At 44.0% G+C, this 27,500-nt stretch overlaps 2 protein-coding genes across 12 annotated transcripts in view; one reads left to right on the top strand and one right to left on the bottom strand.

Moving 5' to 3' along the window:
- Positions 1-20,203, top strand: part of NEB (nebulin) — a 115,902-nt gene extending 95,699 nt beyond the window's left edge. The window contains exons 128-151 of one of the 10 annotated variants that reach the window (XM_082056707.1): positions 945-1,049; positions 1,911-2,021; positions 2,496-2,606; positions 2,717-2,830; positions 2,972-3,076; positions 3,510-3,614; positions 3,871-3,975; positions 4,736-4,828; positions 7,562-7,654; positions 8,743-8,835; positions 9,307-9,399; positions 12,377-12,469; positions 13,168-13,260; positions 13,850-13,942; positions 14,516-14,608; positions 15,049-15,141; positions 16,046-16,138; positions 16,775-16,867; positions 17,258-17,365; positions 17,625-17,808; positions 18,288-18,380; positions 18,705-18,854; positions 19,088-19,197; positions 19,381-20,203. In XM_082056707.1, the coding sequence (XP_081912833.1) occupies positions 945-1,049; positions 1,911-2,021; positions 2,496-2,606; positions 2,717-2,830; positions 2,972-3,076; positions 3,510-3,614; positions 3,871-3,975; positions 4,736-4,828; positions 7,562-7,654; positions 8,743-8,835; positions 9,307-9,399; positions 12,377-12,469; positions 13,168-13,260; positions 13,850-13,942; positions 14,516-14,608; positions 15,049-15,141; positions 16,046-16,138; positions 16,775-16,867; positions 17,258-17,365; positions 17,625-17,808; positions 18,288-18,380; positions 18,705-18,854; positions 19,088-19,197; positions 19,381-19,554 (2,598 nt within the window). In that variant the 3' untranslated portion in view covers positions 19,555-20,203. The remainder of the gene's footprint in view (positions 1-944; positions 1,050-1,910; positions 2,022-2,495; positions 2,607-2,716; positions 2,831-2,971; positions 3,077-3,509; positions 3,615-3,870; positions 3,976-4,735; positions 4,829-7,561; positions 7,655-8,742; positions 8,836-9,306; positions 9,400-12,376; positions 12,470-13,167; positions 13,261-13,849; positions 13,943-14,515; positions 14,609-15,048; positions 15,142-16,045; positions 16,139-16,774; positions 16,868-17,257; positions 17,366-17,624; positions 17,809-18,287; positions 18,381-18,704; positions 18,855-19,087; positions 19,198-19,380) is intronic. The other 9 variants (XM_082056709.1, XM_082056711.1, XM_082056710.1 and 6 more) reach the window with 9 other exon arrangements.
- A 235-nt stretch (positions 20,204-20,438) lies between these two features.
- The window catches only part of RIF1 (replication timing regulatory factor 1), a 30,928-nt gene continuing 23,866 nt past the window's right edge, over positions 20,439-27,500 (bottom strand). The window contains exons 29-35 of one of the 2 annotated variants that reach the window (XM_082056321.1): positions 24,608-27,328; positions 23,995-24,135; positions 23,649-23,726; positions 23,441-23,556; positions 22,618-22,771; positions 22,340-22,448; positions 20,439-21,570 (exon numbers count right to left, since the gene is read on the bottom strand). In XM_082056321.1, the coding sequence (XP_081912447.1) occupies positions 21,350-21,570; positions 22,340-22,448; positions 22,618-22,771; positions 23,441-23,556; positions 23,649-23,726; positions 23,995-24,135; positions 24,608-27,328 (3,540 nt within the window). In that variant the 3' untranslated portion in view covers positions 20,439-21,349. The remainder of the gene's footprint in view (positions 21,571-22,339; positions 22,449-22,617; positions 22,772-23,440; positions 23,557-23,648; positions 23,727-23,994; positions 24,136-24,607; positions 27,329-27,500) is intronic. The other variant, XM_082056322.1, reaches the window with a different exon arrangement.

The following is a 27,500-nucleotide window of genomic DNA, read 5'->3' as shown; positions in this document are numbered from 1 at the left end:
AACTGAAAGAAGCAGCGTTGTTGCTGACAGTATATTTTCAATTGCTTTATCCATTCTAGCCTCAAGTGATAGAGAGGAGAGCTCTGCCGTTCTTTTTCTGCATCCAAAATTGCTTGAACCAAAACAATACCTGCTGTTATTAAATGTATCTGAGGTTTTTCCTCTGGAACACAGCAAGTGGTGAATCATTCCAGAGGAAATCATCCTCTGATTTGGTCTCTAATCCTCTGTATTCCACATATTTATTTACTGTGAAGTCAGTTGACTGTAAAGCAAGAGGGAAATTACTGTGAGACCGTGAAGGGCTGTAGTTACTGTTCTGCTGCATGGCAAGGAAGAACGAAATGTTACATAGCAAGGGACTATAAGGAAATGGTTGTTAGTCAGTTTGTGGTCAGAGTCAATACTTTTTGCTCCAGTTTGAGATCAGGACCCCTGTCAGCCATAAACATAATATTATCTCATGCAGCAGTCTGAAAATTAATGCCCTAAAGCTGGATACTGTAACTTGAAGCAAGAATGTCTTCATAATTGTGGACATTTGTCTTCCTGGACACCCAGGCACAGAATTAGTTAGCAAGTCACCAGACGGCGTCTTTCCAAGCCCTGCAGTCCCCTAAGCTGGAACTGGCTGAGCTCGGTCCAAGTGCCTTCAAGTTTGATTTTTACAGCTGCCCACCTTCCTTCTTGTGATCAGTAACTTCTTCAAATCTGAACTGACACTGCTGATTCTCCACAACAGGAAATGTATTGGTAGAACTTTAGGCCACACACATTCTGCTGCAAGCCTGACCATTGATTTTTCATTTTATGGTCAATAATATGAATTTCAGGAAGGTAAAACAGTATTAGCCGTTTATCTGTTGACCCAAGTAGGCACATACTAGTCGGTGAATTAATTCTTTGATTATTTAGGAGGGTAACTTTTATTCTTTTTTTCTCAGGTGAAATACAAAGAAAAATATGAGAAGGAGAAAGGAAAACCTATGCTGGACTTCGAAACTCCAACATACCTCACTGCAAAGGAATCCCAGCTCATGCAGAGTGAGGTATGAGCAGAATCAATACTCATAGGCTAAAGTAACCTTAAAATATATTTTTTTATAGTCCAGTTTTCACAGTGATTTAGACAGGCAATTGAACTTGGATCTTGTGCATGTTGATAGACTGAAGAATTATAGCTATGTCACATTTCTTTATATTGGTTATGAAATACCATATTTAAATTTCATGCAGCTTTCCTGTGTTACGATGAAGTGTACGTTATCTGTAACTTTCCTGAAGAAGCTATCAGTAAATGAAGCTTAAGCAAGTCTTTGAGTCTTTAGAAGAAACGTGCTGTGAATTATATTTCACTTAAACTCTTGCAACAGGAGTTCAGTCCGTGTGTCTGTGATCATAGTCCACAGAAAGTACCCCGGTTCTTCCTTTCATCTCAGAACTCTGTTTCTGAGAAACCCATTTATCTCCTGTTTGTCTCCACTGTCATAGTGTTCTTCACTCACTTGTCATTCTATTTCCTCGAGCGGTTCTTTTCTGTTTGTTTGAAGTACAATCTTGTTCTGTCACCGGTGGAGGCTCGTGCATGCTGCAGACCACCCGTGTAAGGCCATTAGTCATTCTGTTCAGGTGATTCCATCAAGTGTGTTCTCTGCATATACAAATAAGTAGGAAAAAAAAGACAGAGTCAGGTCGTGTTTCCATTGGTAGTAATGAGCTGTTTCATGGACTTTGGCAGAAAGGAGATTTATTCCTTTAGGTGCCCACAGCGCTGACTGTGGCAGGTTGTCGTTCTGACATAAATATAAAACCAAACCGCTTCTCCATCCTCCCAGTAGTTTTTCATGGAATTAAAAATAATGTAGTAAATATTTGCTATTTTGCTTTTTTTTTCTTCTTACTCTTATTAGAAAGAATATAAGAAGGACTTTGAAGAGTCCATTAAGGGCAGAAACCTTACTGGCTTGGAGATTACACCATCCTTATTACATGTCAAATATGCAACCAAAATAGCAAGCGAGGTAGCAGTTATTCTGTGCTTATTTCCTCTGTCAAGTTCAATAATTCCACTAAGAATTCCCAGCAGCATTTCTTCTCCACCTCTTCCTTTTTCCTAACCATTCACATTAAGCATGTTTACATATAGTTGCTGTTGTGATCTAATTGGTCGTGGACATTTATTTCATCGTTCGTTAACTGTGTTCATATTTACTGTGTCCCTCTCTGCCATTCATCAGCATAACTGTTCCACAGCAGAGTGTCTATGAGTGTGTCTTTGCAATTTGTCTTGAGCAATAATTACTATATTCCCTTGCAGTAGTTCTTATGTATATATATCTCTTTATATATATACATACAATATTCTTTGTGGTTTTAAAAACAATCTTTTTTCTTTTGGAGCTTTTGAATTTTTTGTTTTATATTTGCAACAAAACTGTAGAGTGTAGAAGTCTCTTTAGGCTGGCTTTGCAGTTCTCTTTTTCCTTCTTCTGCAGAAAGAGTACAGGAAGGATCTGGAGGAAGCTGTCAAAGGTAAAGGACTAACAGCCTTAGAGGAGACTCCAGACATGTTACGAGCAAAGAATGCAACTCAAATCCTGAACGAGGTATGTCCAAAGCTGCTTGGAAAACACCTGAATAACAGCCTCCAACTGATCAGTGCTTCTGCTGTATAACACCGGTGTGAACTTGGTCATTCCTTTGTCTTCATCTGCAGAAAGAATACAAAAAAGCCTTGGAATTAGAAATCAGAGGAAAAGGTCTGACAGAACTGGCTTTGGAGACACCAGATTTTGTGAGAGCCAAAAATGCCACCGACATTGCCAGCCAGGTCTGTGTGAATGTCTCGTGTGTCACATCTTATGTCTTCTTTAAAGGAAAATTTATTAACAGGGTTTTTTTCTGATTAAACCAAATGAAAATAATGGTCGAGATATGATGAAGGTACCTAAATATGAGCTCTCCCCAACAGATCAAATACAAACAGTTGGCAGAAATGGAGAAAGCCAACTACACCAGTGTTGTCGACACTCCGGAGATTATTCATGCCCAGCAGGTCAAGAACCTTGCGAGCCAGGTATCCTGAGTGGAGCAATTTAACCATTGTTCGCATGGGAACCTTGAGTGGCGACCAGTTTGGGGCACCTAAAGAACCACCTGGCACAGCAGTCAGGGGATACACCAGAAAAACAAGTTTCTCTAGAGCTGTGATCTGGCATCTCTTACTCTGAAATTCCATTTCAGTATTGAAATTAATTTATCAAATGAAACAATACTTTTTCTTGCTTATGCAATACCAAAGCTAATTTTGTTCTAGATTTAGCCTTATTTTCCTATGCTTAATAACCTAACGTTTAAAAGAAATTTTACACAGATGCATGGTTGGAATTTATATCAGCCACAGAAGTACTCACATTTCCATAAAGGTGGGCGCCACGCAACAATAAGTAATGCCAGATTATTTATTACTGCTTTGGTATTAATGGACTATATTTTGTATTTTCTATCAGAAAAAGTACAAGGAAGATGCAGAGAAGACCATGCCGTACTACGTGCCTGTAGCAGACACACCAGAGATGCAGAGAGTCCGTGAGAATCAAAAGAATGTTAGCACGGTACGTATATAAATAATAACCACTCTTACTGTCAAATAATAAAAAAAGTTCTGCTTTTTTTTCATTTAATAAGGTCCTGTTATCGCACTTTAATGCCAACCAGGATGCCCTTATGTTCTCAGGGATCTTCAGGCACAGGCTCTGCTGTGTATGAGAAAAACCTGTTTTTTTTTCTCATCTTCAAAGAAATCTTTGTGGGTAAATGTTTCTGGCATAGAGTCAACCTTTGTCGTTTTACTGCATTTCTTTTCAACAGCTTCAGTATCAGTGGGACCTACAGAACAGTAAAGGAAAAGTTACAGTTGTACAAGACACACCAGAAATGCTGCGTGTGAAAGAGAACCAGAAGAATTTCAGCTCGGTATGCTTAATTTCTATTTGCAGTTCTCATTCCAAAAAATACAGCTTAATATGTTTAATGAAATAACTATTCTTAGCTCTTATCTTACAGATTATGTTCTTGATCTGCTTAAATGTGTGTAAGAACTTTTTCAACCCAAACTGATTTTATTGGAAGTAGATTTAGGTGCCTTTTGCAGCCCATTTTTAGCTGCTGTTTGTTGTGGGTGCCCTGATGGCACTATTTCACACATCCGTAGCTGTGATACAGCTAAACCATCAATGCTGTGCTTAAACTGGTAGTGCCAGTATCCACCTTTCTTTTGTGCTGTCACCAGGTAAGCAGCGGATTCTTATTGTGTTGCAACCATCTCCTTCCAGTGAAAAGTGTATTTGTTTCACATTTCATGTGTTTACCTGAAGTGCCAAAAGTCTGCTGTGTAGTTTTGCCACGAGGAAGTAAATAAATGGAAAACATTTGTGTAAAACATTAAAAAAGAAAAACATAGAACAAAAGGAACCAATTAGAACACTAGTCTTCAATCCTAAAATTAGCCTACAAATGTTTTAATATTCTACTTAAATTACAAATACAAATGATCAGCCCCTTTTTTGCACAAATGGCGCTCAGGTTGCAGGACAGACTCAGACGGGCACTAAGGCAGCGGCTGGAAAGGGTCCTCCGAGTCTTACAAATCACTGTCATGAGCTGTATTCACTCTAGGAGAAATAATGTTGCGTTTTGTTTGCTTAACCTTGTTGTCTTCATTCTAAATATTAAGATTTTATATAAAGAAGATATTGGAACTGGAACTGCTATTGAAAAGACACCAGAGATGCAGAGAGTTAAAAGAACCCAGGATGCAATCAGCTCGGTACAAAAGAATTGATTTTTAATACTCCACCAATGACATTTCAACTTGAAATAATATATTTTCCCCTTTCTTATTTCTTTAAATGTTGCTAACAGTGGTTTGGCAATAATCCAAACTTCCTAAAAGTTTTTACCTATTCTTGTTACCTAAACAGTAATCTTTCTAATGATTAACATTCAATTTGTTACTTACAATCCATCTCTAAAACATGAAACCTCTTGCCATCATTTTAATCTCTTCTCAAACACAGTTTATTTAGCACAGAATCAAAGAATTATTTAGGTTGGAAGAGACCTCTTGAGATCATCTACTCCAGCCCCGTTGCTGAAGCAGAATGAGGTAGAGCAGGTTACCTGGAGCCACGTCCAGTTGAGTTTTGAATATCTTGAAGGATGAAGATTCCACCAGCCCTCTGGGCAACCTGTGTCAGTGTCTAACCACCCTCATGGGAAAAAACTATTTTCCTGTGCTCACATTGAATTTTCTGTTTTTTAATTTGTGCCAGTTACCTCCTGTCCTGTCACCGAGCGCTCCCGAGAAGAGTGGCTCCCTCTTCTTCATTCCTTCTCACTGGGTATTTGTTCACACTGCTAAGTTCCCCCCGAGCCTCCTCTCGTCCAGGCTGCAGAGTCCCAGCTCTCTGAGCCTCTTCCCACACCAAAGCTGCTCCTGTCTCTTACTCGTCTTTGTGGCCCTGCTCTGGACTCGCTCCAGTGTCTTTCTTGTACTGGTGAGCTCTGAATTGGACTCAGAACTCCCCAGTTCTTAGGGCAGTTCCTTCTCCCTAGGTTCCCCACAGCAGAGACTCAGGCATGGATTCCAGAAATTCTTCTAAAATATAGAATTTATTCCCCAGGAACAGCACAAAACAGCCTGAGCTGGTGTCTCCTGAAGAGGGACCCTCAGTGGAAAAGAACTCGGACAGTTACACCCCGAGTCCGAGCCCCCACTCCTGTGTGTCCCTCTGGGCCAACTGCAGAATTGGAGTCTGGGGTTCTTCACTGGATCTCCTCATTTTGGTCATTTGGCTCCAAGTCCTGACCTCCAGCTGCCGTTTTGCACCTGCAGCTGGAGAAAAGATCTTGACAAAACAGAACGTTGTTCTGTCAGACGCCGTTGTGCTCCTTTATCTATCCCCAAGGACGTGGCTCCCCTTCTGGCTTGAAGACTCTCAGGTCTTTTTTACTTGAAAAAGCAGAAAGTTCCAAGGTTCCCAGCTTGCAGAAGTTATGCCAAGCAAACTTATTCACGCTAAGCAAATTCTATAGAAGCAGTTTCTGACCAAGTCCTAGAAGAGGCAGAACACCCAATAGTTCAGTTGCTGGCTCATGGTCAGTTGTGTCCTCCAGGTCCCCAAGGTCCTTCTCAGTGACGCTGTTTACCAGTTGTCCCCAGCACGTACCCCAGCCTGGGCTTGTTCCTGCCCTGTCGCAGGACTGTGCGTTTCCCCGGGGACCTTCAGGAGGTGTCCCAGCCGTTTCTCCAACTGTCCCAGTCCCCCGGGTGGCTGCAGAACCCTTGGGTGGATCAGCCCGTCCTCCCAGTTCGGTGTCACCTGCAAACTGGGATCCACTGTGTTGGGTTCTCTGTGAGGATTCCAGGGCAAACAGCATCCAAAGCCTGACTAAAGCATGTCTCAGAAAGCTTTTGTGTATATATATCTCTATGAATATATATATAAATATATATATAAAAAAATGTATATATATAAAAATATATACATCTAAATGTATATATAAAAGTATAAGTATATATAAAAAATATTATAACACTCTAAAATGGGAATAATAGGAATAAAAGGAATAATACATATTCCTTTTATTTTGAAATGTTGCAATTATTTTTCATGGTTTTTTGAACACTGACATCATTTTAGTATAAAACTTACTAACATTTCAGCCTCTTGTTTCATGCATAGTATGTTAAATATGTTATTGTAAAATGCTATTCTTCGTTTTGTTATTGTAAAGTAGAAATGCAAATAGCACCGTATTTGTTCAAATGTGTGATGACTCCCACCTTTGTTGAATATGATTGATTTTTACAAATTGAAAATTCTTCTTCCATTGGTAGAAAGACCAAATGGGATCAGGTTCAAAGGTATTTACACCTGGTTTTAGAAACCCGCTTTAGTGAAGCGCCATTCACAGTGAGGTCTCAGCAACAGCTGAAGTCATTTTCTGATGATTGCGTTTAAATCTGAGGGGAAGGCTTCACCAGCAGGTCTTGAAGCCAACCACAATTGTTATATTTTCAGTCTCCGCAAGATCAGGATAATGCTCTTTATGTATCCACATCTGAATCCAGGTGCCTGTTTCAATGCCATTAGGCTATAATTTTCAGAAATTATTTAGATTTTTAAGAATTTTTTAGAATTGTAAGAAACCTTGAAATGATTTCTTTATAAATCAGGGGTATGTTCTTGCTGAATTTAAGCTCCTGGGAGGCATTAGATACCCCAGTTGACACATTCTGGCTCAAACAGGGCCCTGCCTTGTTACCTTAAGCTGAGTTATTGATAAAGTACTTTGTAGAATTGTGGCACTGATTTATTAGATAAACTTCATAGAAGGTTCCTTGATAATTTCCTTCTATCAGAACATATTTAGTACCTGAGATTTGAATGAGTTTGTAAAGTGTCCAAGATCTTTCTTCATTCTGTAACTTGTCACATGTGTCAGCTGCGTTTTGATGTAAATCCATTTCCTTTTTGCTATGTCTGTGCCTTTGTAGATCAAGTACAAGGAGAGTATTGGCAAGGGAACTCCCATTCCTGATCTGCCGGAAGTGAAGCGTGTCAAGGAGACCCAGAAGCACATCAGTTCGGTAATGACCAATATTTTCTATTACCCGTATCCTTGTGCTCCAGGCTCTGGTAGTGTTTGTGGGTATTTTTCATTGAAAAGGAACAGATCTCTAAACCCCCTATTCAGCAGGAAGGAGTTGAATTATCTCAATTTTGAAGTAATAATTAAAATCAGCCACTTGCCTGTATTATTTCTGTGACCTTTTCTAAACGCAGAACTAGAAACAAAAAATACCCGGATGATGTCTTACAATTAGGCTGAAAAAATGGGTCAGCTGGACAGAACTTTGTGAGCTGTTAATGATACTAATGTACTTTACAGCTCATTTTGCACATTTGAATTGTTTTTTTCAAATGATTCTTCTTTTGTTTTTTCTTTTCCATATATTTTGCCTTGCTGTGAGTGCTTGATTTTTCTATTTTTTGATTGTTTCAATGACACCAAGGAGTGCTTTGTTCTGCTTTGTTTTGTTAGCTTGTTTTGTTGCAATTCTTTTACTGGCTGCAAGAACCGTGAGTGCATTTGTAATGTATTTATGGTTGGGTGTAAACCAACCCACACATCTCCTATGCAACTCCGTTCAGGAAAAATGCCTTTTTTTTCCCAATCGATCAAACAATTACAGGTTAAATCTAATAACATAAGAGCTAAAATGCAATTGTTTTTCTTACTAGAGACCTAAACCAAAGTAAAATAGTGGTGCTCTGAGCACATAGTCACAGAGGTCAAAATGAACTGGAGCCCACAACTATTTCTGTATTAAACACGTCTATGAAAAGTTCAGCTGTTTGTTAACACCATAGACAAAAAAAATCTAGAAATGCTGACTGCTTGAAAAGTAATATTATTACATATCCTAGACTGAGATGAAAAGCAAAACATAGCGACCTATTCAGTCAGAATATTTAAATTTGTGTTCAAGCACCTCAGTGCTTTGCTGAGCTGCTGACTGCACTTACAAAGCTGCACACTAAGAGAAATAGTGCCCGTTTTTACATGTAATCCCAGCTTATATCTGCCTATAGAGCAGGTGAATGATGTGTCCAATGCACTGTACTTGTGGGGGAGTGTGATGTTCTCACCTGGCTGGGTGCTTGTGTTCCACAGGTGTTGTACAAAGAGGACCTAGGGACAGGGACCCCCACCCCTGTCACTCCAGAGATAGAGAGAGTCAGACGCAATCAAGAACACATTAGCTCGGTATTTAAAAAAAACAATTATCATAACTTATTTTTGCGTAACATCCTAACATATAATCTGTTTTTCTTCGATGGTTTAGAATCTCACCCTGCTCCTCTCTTTTTCTTGGCAATATTTTTAACTCATTTATATTCCACCTTTTTGTGCTTTGACTTTTTTGGTGATTTACAACTGATTTACAACTTCACCTGCATTTCCTTTAAGAACCAAAACTGGAAGTGAGCCCTGATATTAACTACGTGGTGTTTCTTTCCATGTTTGTTTTATCTTAACCCTTCATCTTCCAGTATCTGCAGTCATATATTTACAGAATAATCAACCCTTTCCTTAATATTTGCCTTGAGAAAAGTGTGAAATTAATGAAAAAGTGATCCTAACGCTAAACATAATTCACAAAAGAGTCAGATTTAATGATTTTGCCTGTGTTGAGTGCTTTTCTTTCTTCTGTGGAAACTTTCTTGTACCTCACAGGTGTTGTACAAAGAGGGTTTAGGGAGCGGCACCCCCACTGCGGTCACTGCCGACATGGAGAGAGTCAAACGCAATCAAGAGAACATTAGCTCGGTATTGCTGAATCAAACCAAACCTACCATTCAAACCAAACCAAATCCCTTTAACTCCTCCATATTTAATTTTTCTTTCAAGTCTGTTGAACTTTGAACAACCTGTTCTTAATCAAACCACTAAACCACTGCCAGTATCCTTATATTTTAATTTTGCAGTCTCATTTAATAGCTCCAGCTGTGAGATTTTAACCTCCTTGAGTCCCAGCAGTGAAGCGGCCCCTCGTCCTGCTGGGGGTGTCTCGCTGTCCTCAGTAACCGCCGACCCTCTGACGTTCTCAGCCTCACCCGGCCTTGTGCTGCTCTTGCAAAACCAACGTTGAGCAGTTCCCGAAGCAAAGCGCCCGTGTGCTCCCTGTGCCCCTTTTGCTGCGTTGGATGCTTCCTGACACCCCACAGGTCTTTGTAAGAAAACCTGGGTGGCATCCCCCTATGATCTAGGAAAAAAACGACAAAAATGGCATATATAAAGAAAAATTACCATAGTAATGAATTTCTATCCGTATTGCTTCTACTCCTCACACATTCCGGTCAAATTACCATTATGGTATAATTTTATTCTGTATTTCTATTTTAATTAGAGCAGCTTAGGACTAATTTGGACTCACTCTGACCAGTTCAGACACAACCCATGTGACTCGAGATGAACGTGGCAGCTCAGCGAGGCCACCGGTGTTAAAGTTCAGCTCAGCGAGGCCACCGGTGTTAAAGTTCAGCTCAGAGAGGCCACCGCTGTTAAGTCTTTGCTCTGTTTCCTGGTCTCTGAGGTCCCTGCGGCCCTTATGTGCAGCTGAGCCTGTTCAGAAATACAGATACAGAGCTGCTCAGTCGAGATCTTTTGTTTGATGAGGGAAACTCCTTCGGGGAAAAAAAATAAGATATAAATGCAAAGAGTTTTCAGGTAGCTTGGAACAAGCTCCTGCAGTTCTTGCTGCCGATATTTGTGTCCACCCAGGTGAGATGACAACAAACCTCACAGTAATATTATCTGATTATTTTCATTTTTTTTTTTTGCCTTTGAACAAGGCTGACAAAACTCTATTTTTCATAGTTCGAAGTGTCATGATGTTAAATGACTTGTCTTCTCTCTCTCCTCCCGCCCTCCTCTCGCCTTTCCTTCCCTTTTCCTTTTCACTGATGAACCCCCAGGTGTTGTACAGAGAGGGGCCGGGCGCGGGCACCCCCGTCCCTGTCACCCCCGAGATGCAGAGGGTCAAACGCAATCAAGAGAACTTTAGCTCGGTATTGTTGTTGTAATTCAAGAAGAAAACCGCCCTGTAACTACTTAACACCTCCAATTTTCTACTCTTTCTAATTTACTTATAAACATAGAAACTTCCCTTTTCTGCTATTAAAATTTTTAGTCATTATTAGATATATTTTATATACTTATTTTTTACAAGTTTTTTTAACAATAATAATATTTGATGCTTCATGTCCTTTAAAGTTTTTTTGTGAAGCTTAAAGTACTCTGCTTTTTTAAACAACCTTTTAAAATATATATATATATCTGCTAAATTCCATTCTCTAACGCTTTCTTATCCAGCTGCAGCGTAGCTAAGAATTAATCTGCAGTATTGCAGCTATCAGAAAACCTCCTCCGAATTTCTCCCCATTGTTGAACCATTCCGCACGTCCCGAGCGTTCCCGCTTTCTCGTGGCTTTAGTGCGCGTCCGAACTCCCGGTGCTGCCTCCAGAAGGGCGGAGACGCTTCTGTTCTGACCTGGTTTTGCACCCCGTGTCCCACGCAGGTTTGGTACAAGGAGGAGCTGGGGACGGGGACCCCCACCCCGCTCACCCCCGAGATCGAACGCGTCAAACGCAACCAGGAGAACTTTAGCTCGGTATTTTTTTTAATTTGAAAAGCAACAGTTTCCCTTTTAATCTATTTTAAAATAACACCAAAAAACACCCCAAACCTTTTGTATTTCCCTGTAATCAATTCACACACAAAAAAACATCCTGTTCCCCATGTTTTGACATTTTTTCCCTTCATAATCGTTACTTTGTTTCGATGAGATCATCTTACTAATGATAACTTTTGGATCCTGTTTTCCCATCTTTCTTTTGACTCATCAGCTTTTCCTTTAATTAACCACATCAACCCTCAGTTACTGGTTTGTTGGGTTTGGTGTTTTTTTTCTGGTTTTACTGATACAAAACTGAACTATGTGTTGCTGCACTACCTGCCGGTGGAACCTGCTGCCATGGGTGAACCCAGCAGAACCTTTGAGTTCTTTATTCCTTCTGTGTTGTACTTGACACCTTCTTCCTTTAGGAAACCGTTCATATTGTTGCACAGCCCGTGGCCCAAACGCGCGGCGGCTGCCGGCGGCGCTGGCTGTGCTGGAACCGCAGGTTTGCAGGGTCACAAATGAGCACTCGAAACATGAGGATGTTTCTCAGGCTGAGGAAAGTGTCCCGGGAGACAGGAGAGCACTAGTAATTATCATTTCTCAGGTACCATTTTCACACATACGCCTTTATTACGGCCGTGTCTCTGTTCTTCCTGTAATAAGCAAACTGGACTTTTTGCTGCTGAGCTGGATGATAAATAGAGTTTCGCTCAGGAACATCCGACTCCTCAAGGTGCGTGTGCAGCAAAATTTGTGCATTAGGACCCGGTGCTGCAACCACTCAGCTCTGGGCAGGCGACAGTTTCCCTCTCTGCTGCTGAAGCGACAATAACAGACTTCAATCTAATTTATATAAGGCTTTAATCTTCTAAATCCCAGTTTTAAATGTCCACCGTGAGAAGCACTTCACCGAGTCCCGGGAACTGGAGCGTTCTGGGGAGCTCGTCCCGGTGGATCAGTGTTGAACTCCAGGCCTTTCCGCTCTTTTTTGATTTTCACGTGTTTTGATGCTGTTTGCCGAGGCGGCTCCGAAGAGCAGCGTCTCCCACGTTCCGCCTGTTCTCGCAGCAAACGGGTGTTGCTGTTGTTTGCTTGTTCCTAACGCAGCCGTGTCCCCGCAGGTGTTGTACAAGGAGGAGCTGGGGACGGGGACCCCCACCCCGCTCACCCCCGAGATCGAACGCGTCAAACGCAACCAGGAAAACTTTAGCTCGGTATTTTTTCAATTTAAAAAGCAGCAAATTCCCTTTTGATCCATTTTAAAATAATTCTAACACACAAAAATATTTGTGTTCCCCTGTAATCAACTTACACAGAAAATAATATCCTGCTCCCTTGGAGATTTTTTTTCCCTTTGATTGTTGCTTGAGAACATTCTTGTTCCTCTCTTGTTTTAATTATCTTAATAACTTTTAATTCCACCTTTTTTTGACTCTATTTTAATTTGTTGTTGTTCTTAAAAATAACCTGTTTTTTCTTTTCTGACGCACAACAATCATCAGTTTTGTTTGCTGTTTTTTTTTTTTTTTTTTGTTGGGTTGTGGGTTTTTTTATTAATTTTTATTTTTTTGTTTCATTTCCCTCTGTTTTGACTCTTTGTCCCTATGAGAACTAAACTGTTCATTGCTGGGCACAGGCCTGTGGGAGTGGCCTCGGTGTGACGATCTCTAACCCAGGCTGGTGGGGTTCGTGGGTCGGTAAATGGAACCGAGTTGATTGCTGGGAAGCAAACAGAGATGGTTTTAGGTTTTCTCGCTTTCTGCCAGAAATCGCTACAGATAATTAGCGTTTAGCTTGACAGTTTAATTTTCCTCTTTCATTGCGAGCCTTGTGTGGGCAGGACGTCAGGAGCCGCTCCGGGTGCTGCTGTTGTTGGCCTGTTCGCTGTTCTGACGCGGCCGTGTCCCCGCAGGTTTTGTACAAGGAGGAGCTGGGGACAGGGACCCCAACCCCGCTCACCCCCGAGCTGGAGAGAGTCAAACGCAGCCAGGAACACATTAGCTCGGTATTTGGTGGAGGAAAAACCATTTCCCCTTTAACTCCACTTCAACTCAACTTTATAACCTTTATTAAAAGCGAACAGTTCCACTCCTTACTTCCACGTAATCGACTTATAAAAACATCCTTTCTTCTTCACTGTATTCTATTTTGCAATGTTACTGACTACTTAATATATATAATTATTTACATCATCCTAAATATTTTTAACCGTTTTGCTCCCCATTCCAACTCCCTTTTTCTTTCCTCTGTGGTTTGTGGTTTTGCTTGTGGTGTGGGCGTTTTTTCCTGTGCCTTTTTTCTTTCGTTCTTTCTCCAAGCACTATTTTAATGCTGTTATCATGGAAGAGGGAGGGTCCAGCTTCCCCATAGGCTTCAGCGGGAGTTTCAAACCTCCTCTTCCATGGCAATGTCTTATATTGGATGGGAGAGGCTTCTGTGTGCGACTCCTGGTGCCCGCGGAGCTGAACCCCTGGCGCTGTGTCCCCGGCCCGCGGGAGCCGCGCTCAGGGCCGTTGGAACCGGCTCGGCCGGCGGACTCGGGGTCGGTATCCGCAGCTGTGATTTGGTTCTGGCCGCTTCTTGTCGCCGTGCAGGTTTTGTACAGAGAGAGCGTGGGGACGGGAACCCCCACCCCGGTCACCCCCGAGATGCAGCGCGTCAAACGCAACCAGGAGATCTGTAGCTCGGTACTTGATCACAAAACTTCCCGTTGACTCCGTTGAAATGAACGTTTTAACCGTTTTGATAAGTGGACCTTGTAACGCTTGTTCCAAAATAATGCTCTAAATCCGCTTGCACAAGTGGGTACTTCTTACTCATGTCTGACTACAGTGAGTTTACAGCAGTGATTTAACTTGTTACAGTTATGATTGTTTTTTAAGTGATTTTTTTGCTCGACTCTAATCTTAGAAACATTTAACAAGCCTCATTTTCTGCGCAATGCTGACATCCTTTTGTAAAAAAGAAAAACCCAATAATTCACATATTCATAACATGCTCAGCCCCTCCACGTGGTAGTTTTGGTGTCTCCTGTAGCGCTTACTTACACTGTTGATTACGAGTGATCCTGGAGTTAAAAGCCAGTTTGCCAAACCCTCCTGCTCTAGTAAACATTGCTAAGTGCCTTCTTTAAAATGTATATATATCATAGCTAGGTCCTGAAAAAAGAAACGCAAGAGGAAAATGCTTTTGGTTTGTCTGCAGGTAGATAGGTTTCCATTCATCGTTGCTTTCTGTGGCTCCTTTCTTATGTCTCATAGGTGTTGTATAAAGAGAACATAGGGAAAGCGACCCCGACCCCGGTCACCCCCGAGATGGAACGAGTCAAACGCAACCAGGAGATCATTAGCTCGGTATTTGAACAGGAACCCCGTTGCTAAAGAGCCGCGTGAAGCTTTTAGGTTTTGTGGTTTACGTTGCAGCGGTGTCAGTAACCCGTGCTTGCTCAGGCCCCCCTGCGCTTACAAACCGTAGTATCTTTAACACTGCCTGGAACAGATTTTACTAGAATGAGGTTTGACCTTTTTTTGTTTGTTTGTTTTTATGGATATTGTATTTTGCTTCTTTTTAACCCTTTCTTGCTCCTCTTGTGCACTGGATTCCACACACAATCCCTTTTTGCATCCCGGTGGATTAACGGCAAAGCTCCCGTTGCTTCTTTCTTTGGTTTTCTCTTTGTTTTTCTCTTTATCTTTTGTTTCCTTTGGCTTTGGTTTTTCTTTGTTGTGTGGTTTTTGGTTTTTCTTGGTGGTGCCTTTTTAATGACCTTTGGATACTCCCTTGTATCCTGTAGGTTTTGTACAAAGAAAACGTGGGGAAAGTGACCCCAACCCCCATCACTCCAGAGATGGAGAGAGTCAAACGCAATCAAGAAATCATTAGCTCGGTACCTTCAAATAGCTTCTATTTTTATTCTTTGTGCTTATATTTTAATGAAGTAACATTCTAACTCCCTACTGAAAGTTGATTTTAATTTTAATAGATAAGATATATTTGTTTCTGCGAATTAATCTCTCATCTTCTGAAGTAAAATCATGTTAGTGTTAATGGTTTGATCCAGAACTGAGGGCTGTTCTGAGCTCAGGCCGTGCAGCCGGGGGCTCTATCCAGACAGGGCTCACAGCCCTTAGGGCGGCTTTCCTGCCTCCCCTCTCTATGCTCAGTGTTTAATAATAGTGCTTCATACTGTTTAGTATTACTTAATTTAAATATATTTCTATTTTATTCATTTCATTGGCTTTTTCAGAGGTATTTGATCTGAGCAAAAACCAAACAAGAAACCCACCCCCCGACCCCAGACTCCTGCTCTGACTCATGGGGCTGTGTCTGTGCTGCTCAGCGCTGAGCTGGATAGAGCCCACACTGTGACCCGTGGGGCATTCAGAGCTGGGCTGGATAGAGCCCACACTGACCCGTGGGGCATTCAGAGCTGGGCTGGATAGAGCCCGCACTGTGACCCGTGGGGCATTCAGAGCTGGGCTGGATAGAGCCCGCACTGTGACCCGTGGGGCATTCAGAGCTGAGCTGGATAGAGCCCGCACTGACCCGTGGGGCATTCAGAGCTGGGCTGGATAGAGCCCGGCGTCGGTAACCACTAAACCCCCCCTTTTCTTTACAGTTCATTGTTCTGACCTTCCTTGCAGCAGTAGCTGTTTGCCTTGTGTGCGGTGCTGCCTGTGTAACAACTCACGACTCCTAAAAGCAATTCATAACCACGTAATAGTTTGTGCTCAACCCCTTTTGATTCTGAGGTGTGTTGAAGATGGCGGATCCGTGTTTTGTACCCGCAGGTGTTGTACAAAGAACATTTGGGGCGAGCAACCCCCATCCCCGTCACTCCAGAGCTGGAGCGAGCCAAGCGCAGCCAGGAGCACGTTAGCTCGGTATTGTCGGCAGGAACTAAAGGGGATGTTATAGAGCTTTTAGTTTTTAAAATAACTTACAGCTGCCTGGTTTTATTTAACCCTCTAATTATTTTTTTTCTGTCAAACATAGGAAGTTTTCTCTTAAAATTACAATACTTACAAGATTTTTCTTTTGTCGATTAACTTTTTAATGCTATTTTTCTGCTGCTCTGTATTTGGTTTCCTTTGGCTGTGATCCCCGTCACGGGGCGGCGCGGGGGGTTGTGACTCGGCTCCCTGTGCCTGTAGGTTGGATACAGAGAAGGTTTAGGGAAGGCGACTCCCACCCCCGTCACCCCCGACATGGAGAGAGTCAAACGCAACCAGGAGAACATCAGCTCGGTACTGGAGAAGAGACAACCGCCTGGTGTGAAAAATAACCATTCCCAACACAAGCTCCACTTCTAATTTAGCCTTATTTTCTCACTTTTCCTCAATTTTGCCTCTTTTTCCTTTTAATTTTTAGCTTTTCCTCTAGCAAATAACTTTTTAGCTGCTGTATTTCCCAAGATGTGTTCTCCCGTGCAGTGGTGACTGTGCTTACCCAGTAACAGCGTGTGCAGCCCGGGCCGGGAGCGGCTGCGCTCGCGCTGCTGAGCCCTCTCTGTGCCCCAGGTGCTGTACAAGGAGCAGCTGGCGAAGGGAACCCCAACCCCGCTGACGCCCGAGATGGAGCGAGCCAAGCGCAACCAGGAGAACATCAGCTCGGTACGTCCTGGTCAGCCAGGAAAGAAAAATACCTTAAAAAGTAACATTTCCTGACTCAAATTAACAGTGTGGGCGTTAACATTACCTGGCTACCTCGTTTGGAGGGATGAAGTAGCCGTACCAAAATCAAATCCTTTAATACTTGCTTCTTACTTTCTGCTGCAGTTGAGTATTTCTGTGTAATTAACTGCTTTAGTTTGGTGTGGTTTATTTTTTAAACAGTTGTATTTCAAATAACATACGTTCCCTTCATGTCTTTTGCAAGTGTCTTGTGGTTTTACAGCTCTTACACCATGACATCTGAAGTGATCGTTCTCCGGTCCCGGTGTGTACTGGGTGGTTTCTGCTGAAGTTTGTGCCCTGCGCTCATTCCCTTTTCTCATCCGGCAGGTTCTGTATTCAGACAGTTTCCGGAAACAAGTCCAAGGCAAAGCCGCGTACGTGCTGGATACACCCGAAATGCGCCGTGTGCGAGAGACCCAGAAACACATCTCGACAGTAAGAGCGTTTCTACGGGTATTTTTAAGTTGGAAAGTGATTTAAATAGAAACCTTTTTGCTGAGACGTTCTGGGGGTTGGAGCTCAAGGGGAATGTAGGTGATAGATTGAGTTTGGTTACCCAGATTCTTAAATGCAAAAGGCAAGAGCGATGGCAGGAAATCTTGTGCAAAGCAGAACGCAGACAGCAGGGAGGGAAGCAAAAATACAACCCATTCATCTGAGCTACAGAGAACAGATGTTTCATTTTAAATCGCAGGTGAAATACCACGAAGATTTTGAGAAGACCAAAGGTAGTTTCACACCCGTAGTCACCGACCCCATTACAGAACGTGTGAAGAAGAACATGCAGGATTTCAGCGACATCAGCTACAGGGGGATCCAGCGGCGCGTGGTGGAGATGGAGCGCAAGCGCGTGGACCAGGACCAGGAGAACCTCACAGGTTAGCAGGACACGTTGTAGGTTTTATAATGACCCCAGTACTTCATTTACACAAATCACAAGTGGACCTGGATTAGTTGTTGTATTTACGCTCAGCCATATCAGTTCAAATTTGTCATCACTTGGAGATAATGTTTGTTTTTGTCAAACCCCTTTTTGAAAATAAATATACTCTTATAGTAGCTGAAGTCACACGGTCTGTCTGCCTCTCCAGTCTGCCCAACTTTATCATATAATACTCAATTTACATTTCTTGGATCTTTGACTTCATCTCTATGCATACTAGAGAAACACCTTAGCTCACTTGATGTAGGTTCAATAAAAAGCCAAATTGGTGCTATAGATTAAACCCAAATGTATGAACTAGAGCTTGCCCTTTGCTGACAGGTTTTTACCCCTATTCAGGACAGATGTGCTGCTCAGTCTCCAAAAGCTGCTTGAGCTACAGCTTCTCCTCGACAGACGTGGTTTCTCTTCCAGGTCTCCGCGTGTGGCGCACGAATCCCGGGTCGGTCTTTGACTACGACCCAGCAGAGGACAACATCCAGTCCCGGAGCCTGCACATGATCTCGGGTTTGTTCTCTTTTGTGCAAAAGGGGTTTGATCCTTGTGCAAATGCACTGGGTAGCACTGACCGCCTGGGGTGTCCCTGCAAACACCACTGAGTAACCATGAAAACAAACTGTGATTCATCGACTGTTTTTTTCCCTCTATTAGCTTTTTAAAATACAGTAACCAATTCTGCTTTGCATGCATAGGGCCTGGGGTCAGTTGTCTACTATGAGCAGAACTGTGGGGAGCTTTGGGTGTTTTTACAGAATATGCGCACACACAAATCTGTACGTGTACATACACACATGTATGTATCCGGACACATGTTTCTGTGTGTGGGTGCAGTGCAGGCCCAGCGGCGCAGCCGGGAGCACTCCCGCTCTGCCAGCGCCTTGAGCATCAGCGGCGGCGACGAGAAGTCGGAGCCCTCGGAGGGCGCGGAGCAGCACCTGTCCTACTACAGCAACGGCGGCTTCTTCGCCACAACCACAACAGGTAGGAGAGCGAACCCGGGATCCAGCCGCGCTGGCAGCACCGCGCACGGGCTCCTGCTCGGCCGTTCCACAAAGCGGAGTTACGGACGTAACCAACAGCTGGAAAGTTGGGTTGCAGTAGGAAAAGGCAGATTCGACCCACCTCGTGCCCTATGCCATGATGTTCATTCAGAGCAGCTCCCATGTTAACTCTATGTCAATTCCATAATAAAAAAATACGTTTTCCTTTTGTAGTGGGCTACAAACACGCTAAAACCATCGAGTTACCACAACAACGGTCGTCGTCGGTTGCCACCCAGCAAACAACGGTTTCATCGGTTCCTTCTCACCCCTCGACTGCTGGCGTAAGTCCCACTCTATTGTGTTAAGACAGAACGAGCCCAAACTTGCTGCAGGAGTTAATTTGGCTAATTACCACAGTCTCCAATATCTGATGCTCCATCTTGTTAATCCAGAACTGGGTTGGTAATGTCCATGAGCTGCTGTTCTCTTGGTTTCCTTACCCCCTCCTTTCTTAAAACCAACAGAAGACGTACCGGGCCATGTACGACTACACGGCGGCTGACGCTGACGAGGTTTCCTTCAAAGACGGGGACACGATTGTCAACGTGCAGGCCATCGACGAGGGCTGGATGTACGGGACGGTGCAGAGGACCGGCAAGACGGGGATGCTGCCCGCCAACTACGTGGAAGCCGTGTGACGGCCCGCGGCCAGCGAGCCCGTCCGCAGGGCGCACACGCGGCCCTGCCCACCGCGGGAGCCTTAGAAAAGCCTTTGTAACACCTTTGCCAAAGTGCCTTGTTGTCTCCCATGGTGATGGTGCCTTAGGAACCACGAGGGGAAGAAAAAGAGTAAAAAACCCCAAGTAATTGCAGAGAAAAATCCTCTTGAAACACCTTTTCAAAACATTTTTGAAAACTACTGGTAAACACCCTACTAGGCTTTGCTCATGAGAAATGTATTCCTTCTAGTGCCAAAACTATTACTTTTAAACATTGTCTGGACTCTCAAACATGTCACCAGCACAATATTGTACTGTGAAATTCTGTACCTGTACTTCAGACTAAGACCACCAACTATTATTTTAATTCTCCCCTACAGAGAATACTTTTCTGGGCTATTCTAAAATGTTTGAATGTATTAATTTCTTTTCCATATAAGCAACATTTAACCTTAGTATCTCAAACCAACTTTTAGTTGAGGGGGAAACCAAACCAATGCAACCCCCAAACCGAAAGCCGCTGGGTCCGCTTGCTGAGCTCTTCTGCACGTCGTTTTCATGCAACTGTTCTGGGGTCTCATCTGTTATTACTTGTAAATTAGTGACAAATAAAGGTAATGGTTCTGCAGTGCGTTTGTCGTCGTCACTCAGGCTGAAGAGCAGGAATCAAACTGGTTTTGTTCAGATGTCCTCAATGTGCAGGTCACTGGCTGGAGGCAGATTTGCAACCAAAATAACATTTTCCTGTCCATTTTTGGCAGGAGATAGATAGATAGATAGATAAAGGTTCTACCACATCCTTGCGGATCATCCACCATCCCTCCACCCCTGGGAGGGAAAAAACACCCCAAACCACACCACCGTTAACAAATTTGAGAACTCTTTGCTGTTTTATTTGCCCATGTGTAGTTAAGTTCTAAAACCACCTGCAGCAATTCCTGTCAATCAATGTCCCTTTTGGTAGCTACAGTACAATATATACACATTACATTTCCAGAGTAAAACTCGAGAACTCTCTTGGAAGGTCTCCGAGAAGCAGCAATGCATTCCATGCAATTTAAACTCAAAAATCATAAATTATTAACCAACATTTGCCATCGTTAAGTCTGTACATAATATACAAAGAGCTCTTGTCAAATTCATTCATTTCCCCACGGAAATAAGTCTTCTCCCCACAAGGAGAACTACCGCAAACGAAGAACACGGGAAAAAAGCCTGAGAAGTTTTGCAAAGTCTTTCTCCTGTGAGGGTACGTTGCTTTATCGGCTGCTTGGTGCGATTCTTACAAAAATACATGCAAAAATAGATGTCATCCGGCTGTCGAGTACCATTAAGGACTTAGGCGGAGCTTACCTCAGTGTGGACCAGCGCTGAGCAGGGTCCCGGCTGTGGGCAGGGCTGGCAGATCCGTCTCTTACCGCATCGTAAGAGTTGACAGTAAGAACACTTCAGATTTCAAAAAATAATTTAGCTACTCTGGTTTGGTTTGACAGTCTTTGCTATTGCACAACCTTATCAAGTTTTCTTTCACTACCTGAAAGAAATATGCATAGCAATACAAATACCTCTCCTAGGGAATAATTCATCCCACAAATCAGAACAACAACAACAAAAACCTAACAAACGCCGAGAAAATAACCAACCATGATACATTTTGCTCATATAGGTGTTAAAAAAATCTTCTATAGTACTAAATGCACAGTTTGTGGAAGAATTCACCCAGTGAAAAAAGCAGGTTGTAACAAAATCCTCCTTACTCGGAAATGATAAGCAACTAATCGGACGTTTCGCGGGGCGGCGATTTCCAGCGGGACTGCAGGTTTTTCATGATACAGTTTGTCATGGTGACGAGTTTGTCGTGCATGTCGAAGAGCTGGCTGCCCGAGTAGCCGTGCAGGTCGGCGGCGCTGAGCCGCGCCAGCAGCGCCTCCAGCTGCGCCGGCAGCTCCGCGCAGGCCTGGGCGCCCGCGCTCACAGCGCCCGCTTCCGGCACATCTGGAAAGAACCGCTTGCATTTCAGTCTAAGAATCAGGTGGTAGCACAACGTTACAATCCACAAGGCAGCCCTCAAAACCGCGCTCCCCTTCTTTATGGTGATTTTCATTATATGTGATCACAATAGTACAATAAAACTAAGGACAGACGTGCAATTATCTGATCCTACTCAGACACTGCCAGTGTCGTTCCAGACCTGTTATCCCAAAGTCCCACTTTGAAACTGGTTACCCCCAAGTTCATTTTTCTCAATAACCAAATGCTTCAAGTATCGTGTTTGAAGGAAAAAGTTCCTCTGTTTGAGCTGTCAGCCCAAACTCCCCAGACGCGCAGAATTGCAATAAAAATGCAGGCAGCCAGAGCCAAAACAGGCATCCAGGGAACGGTCCCCTCCTGTCCCACCCCCCAGGACACAGCACCACGTAATCATCTCCCTTCGTCTTGCTTGACTCTGCAACAGCAATTACCCAAAATTAAACAGCTCAGGAGACCCACCCGGCTGAGATTTAGAAAATTAAATTACTTAGAGCCGGGCCTAACTTGTGCTTCCCGCTCCTTTAGGGAAAACCAGCATCTTGCCCTCAAAATACAGAACAAGTTTTAAAAAGCCATTGCTAAAGGCTGCATAAAGAGGGTAACGATCGCCCACTTTTGTGCTAATATTGGCAATTAACACCCTCTCAAAACCAAGCGTTCCCCCAGGAGAGACCGAAAGCATCAAATACAGCAGAAACTCGCAAATCCAAGGCAAAAAACTGGCAGTAGGTACCTGTTGCAAGTTTTTCTTCATCTACAGAAAGAGGTTTCTCCTCTCCATTATTTACAGGCTTTTCTGCATCTTCCAGCACTGCTATTTCCTCAAATCCTCGGGATTTTACCTGGAGATTTTTTGGGAGAGAACAAGAGATGCGTTTGCAGAAGGGAAAAAGAGATTACATTTTCAAGCGCTATTTCTAATGGGAGAAAAATAGACATTATTCCTCATGCTGGATGTCAGCCATTCATTAGGCTAATATTGGCTTTTTGGGTACAAAAACGAAACTTTACCTGTTGCTCGTGATATCCTTTAAGAGCTTTTCTGACATTGGAAACTTTCGGAGAGGGGATGGGAAGAGTTTTGATTTCTGAAGCCGTCAGAGCGCTCAGATCACCCACTGTCTTGATGTTCTTGGCTCGAATGAGCTGCCCGAGGCCTCTGGCGCTGCACGGGAGGAAAACACGGTTGTTACCCAGAACTCATGTGCCTGGCACGGGGGAGCACAAAGAAATCTTACAGGAATATAATCCATGTGCATGTAAGCGAAGGAAATCCAAAATGCACCTGATGTTCTATCTGCAGCAGCGCAGCTTCTGCAGCAATTATCTGGGTGGAAGGAAAAGGGGCCGAGTACACTAGAAAGGGCAATTCTGAGCAGTTCCCACTGCACATCTATAGTTTGTCATGACAAGTTATCAAAATTCAGATTGGAAACCAAAGCTGAGCACCTGGCCTTTGTGCTTTTGAAACGTAAGGGGGTTTTTTGCTGTTTTGTTTGGTGGTTGTGTTTCTTTTCTTCAAAAATCCCCCTTTCCCTTCAATGCACAGAAAGCTCCAACAGCTCACAAAGGTCCGTCTGCTCTGCCCCATGGAGCGGAGGAAACTCCCCGTGCTCCTGGGTGCAAAGCTTTTCAGAGTCTCACCAACAGGGAACTTGCATCCAAAATAGTTCAGTCTCTCACCCACCAAACCAACCTCCCTCATTTGAAAAGAAGTTTGGGAATAAACCGTCTCAAAGTCATCTCATTTTGCATCAGAAAATTGGGGTTTGTAGGTTCAGCGGGAATTCAGTTTCCCTCAGAACAGCATCTTCACCAGCACCGATGCGCTCACCAGATGTTTGACGTGATGTGGGGCAGGATGACATCGACGGGCGCTCTGCAGCCGGCCAGGGCCGGGTACACGCCCTCCGCGGGGCACGGCAGCGACTCCTTCGCCATCTCCGTGATCTTGAAGCGTACAGAAAAATCATTAAACCAACTATCACACAACTGAATACAGGAAAAAATAGAAGAGATACATGAAGCAAAGCACTTCTTACTAAACACTTCTTTGAGCTCTTAAATTTAGGGTTACGAGATCCTGGGGACAGAAATCCTTTGGTTGGAGTGGTAATATGCTGGATAGAAAAAGAGGAAAAAATGTCTCTCAGGATGGCAGGAATTCGATGAGCGGTAAGTTCTACCTACATCTCAGTGCATTTGTCTTCAGAGTAACAGAATGAGCCTGGCTAAAGCACTTACACCTGCTCCTTACACTGATTCTCTGCCCTTTCCACTACTTACAACACTACAAGTGACTACAGACTTACACTAAAGCAACACTACCTACAATACATGAGAAACACGTGCACTCACAACATGCAGAACATACGTAACAGAATTTACCTTTGCCTGAACGTTAGATAAAATTTTCAGACTTCGTGAAGACGGGGAAGAGGAGTGGGATCTAATGACAGGACTTCTCCTGTCTATGTCATCGGCCAGTCCTTCTTGATAAATGGGGTTTGCAAAAGAGACTCGGCGAATCTGTTTTGAGAGAGAAGTCGTTTTTACAGCATGAACTCAAACCACCACACTCTGCTGAATTAGGTCTGAGGAGACGAAATAGCTCAGTTTGAAATAAAGTCATTCAAGTTCTTGAGTGACACAGATGACACCCAAAGACAGGAACTGTGAATTCCTTATTGCCAAAGGTGGCATTAAATGCACTTTACAAAAAGCTGCTCACAATGCAGCGTAAGAGGCCAGCTCTGCGTACAGCGGTTCCACAGCAGCGCTCGCTGCACCGTTTCAAAACTAAAACTCTGCACCCCATGCGCTGGTGCCACAAACCTGGTGTCCAAACAGAAACCCGCAAGTCTTCAGCTTCTGCATCAGATCACTTACAGTGAAAAAATACAGGCAAGAATTCAACCTATCTGACACGACACTACAGTTACACGTCCCCGTTACAAACCGAGCGACCCGCAAGTATCACAGAATGAATCGCATCACGTACCTTATTGGCAGGTGACAGGGAATCATCATCTTGGTTTCTTTTTACACCTCTCTTTAAAATACTGGTGGACGGAGAAGCGGAAGGCGACCACATGCAGCGTGCCTGCATGCCGTTGGGGCTCTCGTTAGCTAGTGCTGAAGAATTGTGATCTTCTGGCTTCTGAGGAGAATCCACACTGCTGTTTTCCACTGCATCTTCTTCATCTAAGGCCGTGTTTTCAGGCACTATAATTTCAGTTTCCACTAATTCCTCCTTCATTTCTTTATCTTGAATAATGCAAGTTTCTCTTACATCTTCTTCTTTATCATCCTGAATGCTTTCTGGCTCACTCATCTGTTTTGTCTCGGGTTTGCTAACAGTCAGTGCCTCAGGTGTCTCCTCCTGTTGTCCGTTCTGATTTATTTCTTCCTTCTCTGTAGCTGCGGGTTCTTTGCGTTGATCCCCCGCAGCCAGGCTGTCACCAGCCTCCTCTGCAACAGCCCCCGACAGCGACGGCTCCGCTGGGTCGCTCTGATCGGCGGCTTCTTCCATTTCCACTACGGAGTCTGTCATTTCACCTGCTGTACACTCCGGATTAGTGAGATCCTGCTGCACTACAACGCTGTTTCCTTGCGGATTATCCTCAGATAGCCGCTCTCTTTCCAGATGACACGTGCCGGGTTCCTTGGGGGGATGCAGCGGAGTGCTCGTGGCACAGGGTGCCATGGACAAACCCTCGAAGTCTGAGGTACCAGACACCTCGGGGGTATTGACAGGTGTCTGAACCTGACAGGTGGCTGGGGGCTCGTTCTGTTCATGAGCGCTCTCCGGCTTTGATTCAGTCAATGACGCTACGTCCTGCTTTGGCTTTTTAAAACAGCAATCACAGTTCTTTGGTTTTTTCACCCTTTTGCTTCTTTTGTGCTGGCAGTCTGGTGTTTGCAAAGGGGAAAGATCGCCACCTGAAGTGTTTGCTACCGGTACTTTTTCAGACAGAACAGTTGGACAAGAGTCTTCCGGCTTTATTTGCTTCTCAACACATTTACTTTCCTCTGCTGCTTTCAAATCTTGATCGGATACAGAGGGGCTGGTGAACGACTCCATCAGGGTATCGTTCTTCTCTTCCACATTTGCGTTCTGTGCGCAGGGTGAACTCTCGGAGCTGGCAGGTCCCAGGCTTTGGCTGGTTCCTGTCGGCGTTACTTGGGGTTTCAGGTCAGACGCTTCCGCTGTCACTGCAGCGTCTGCGTCGACTTCACAGCTGAGCTCACCTTGATTTGTTTCCAACAGATGCTTATTTTCAGTTCCGTGGGAAGACACCTCATGGCTGTGGCTTCCTGGCTGGAGATCTTTCCGTTTCCCTTCAGGGCAATCCCCTCTGGTTTTCACTTTTGCAGACCTTTTCTTCCTTGTGCTTTCTTCCTTGGTCTCGGAGCCATCAGCCTCCGAGTTTTCTATGCTGGCAAGTAATCCTTGGGAAGCTCTTCGCGTGTGGTATCGGGGCCGTTCAACCTTCTTCTGACCTCCCGTCTTCGAGCTACAGTCTTGCCCTTCCACATCGGTCTTCACGTTGTCTCCTGACCTGGCAGTTTTGTTCGCTTCCTCATCAAGGCCCCTGGAAGCAGGAGACTCCTTTGAGCCCAACTCCTCTTCAGCAGCGCTCTCAGCTAGGTCGCTTTCTTTTCCATTTGTATTTTCTGTAGTTTTCCCAGAAACCGCTTTCTGCTTTTGGGATCCATCATCTTTAGCCTGCTGCACCTTCTTTTGCCCAGATTTTTCGTCTTCTTTACGCCTCTTCTGGTGCTCATCTTCCTTCTCCTGACTACCCGTTGTACTTTCTACAGTTTCTGCACGTCGCCTTAAAGAACGTCTGAGTATTTTCGGATTAGGAGACACGTGTGGCACCTGATTATCATCACCTGCTACCTGGTCTGGTGACGCAGTCGTCTCTGGGGGTGTGTTTTCTTTAGAATCTGTATCTAATGCCTGGACCTCTTCTGTTTCTTTTTTATTATCTACTTCTGCAGAATGGGGAGCTTGGGACTGGGGAAGGAGAACGTGTTCCACGTCTTCTGCAGCAGAAGACAGCTCAGGACTATTTTCCACAGTGCTGGAAGCAAAAGCCTCTTGGGAGCTTTTCTCTTGTTCCGACCTCAGGAGCGGCTTGCCCGGCTTTCTCCCTTGGTGCTCCAGTTTGCTCTGCCTGCGAGTCAGCCTCCGTATGCCAGAAAATATTTGTTCAGGCTCAGATTTTAAAGGCTTTTTATTTTCCCCAGATTTTTCTGGTGTAGCACCAGTCCTGCACAAGTTTGTCCCTTCCTGCTTGTCCGCCGCAGAAGCGCTTGCAGGCACCTCTGATAAACTGTTTAAGGGTGAAGGGCTGAAGGGTCTGTTCTCCGAACTACTGAATTTCTCCAGAGTGATAAAAGATTGCCGGCGGCTCACGGGCTGCGGCGTTCCAGAAATCACGTCACTCGAGGCCGAGCTGCTGCTGACGTTTGAAGTGTTTCCGTTCCCTCCCGACGGCTCCTTTGAAGCCGTTTCTGCAGCACTTTTCTCTAATTCCTCTCCGAGCGACGGCTCCTCCGGAATCATTTCCCCCGCGTCCCCTTTGGACTGTCCCTCGCTGGGTGACGCTGAGCTCTCCGCTGGGTCACAAGCAGACACCTTTTCCACACAGGTATCGTTCTCCACGGGATTACCTGACTCACTGGTGCATCCCTCACTCTCTGCATTTTCCTCCTGTCCCAAAAAATATGAACAAAGCATTGGAGTTTTGCTGTGGAACAGAAAATAAAACACCCCCACGGTTTTTCAAACCACCCTTCCCTCAAATTGTTTTATTATTTGTCCTTTGGTAGTTATAAAAAACAAAGGTGTGGGGTTTTTTTAAAGCCGTTCAATCTCAAACCAC

This window comes from Streptopelia decaocto (genome assembly GCF_964273445.1).
Source record: "Streptopelia decaocto genome assembly, chromosome: 6".
Classification (NCBI taxonomy): domain Eukaryota; kingdom Metazoa; phylum Chordata; class Aves; order Columbiformes; family Columbidae; genus Streptopelia; species Streptopelia decaocto.
Note: the sequence above shows the minus strand (reverse complement) of the source record. Positions and strands in the feature narration are given on the sequence as shown.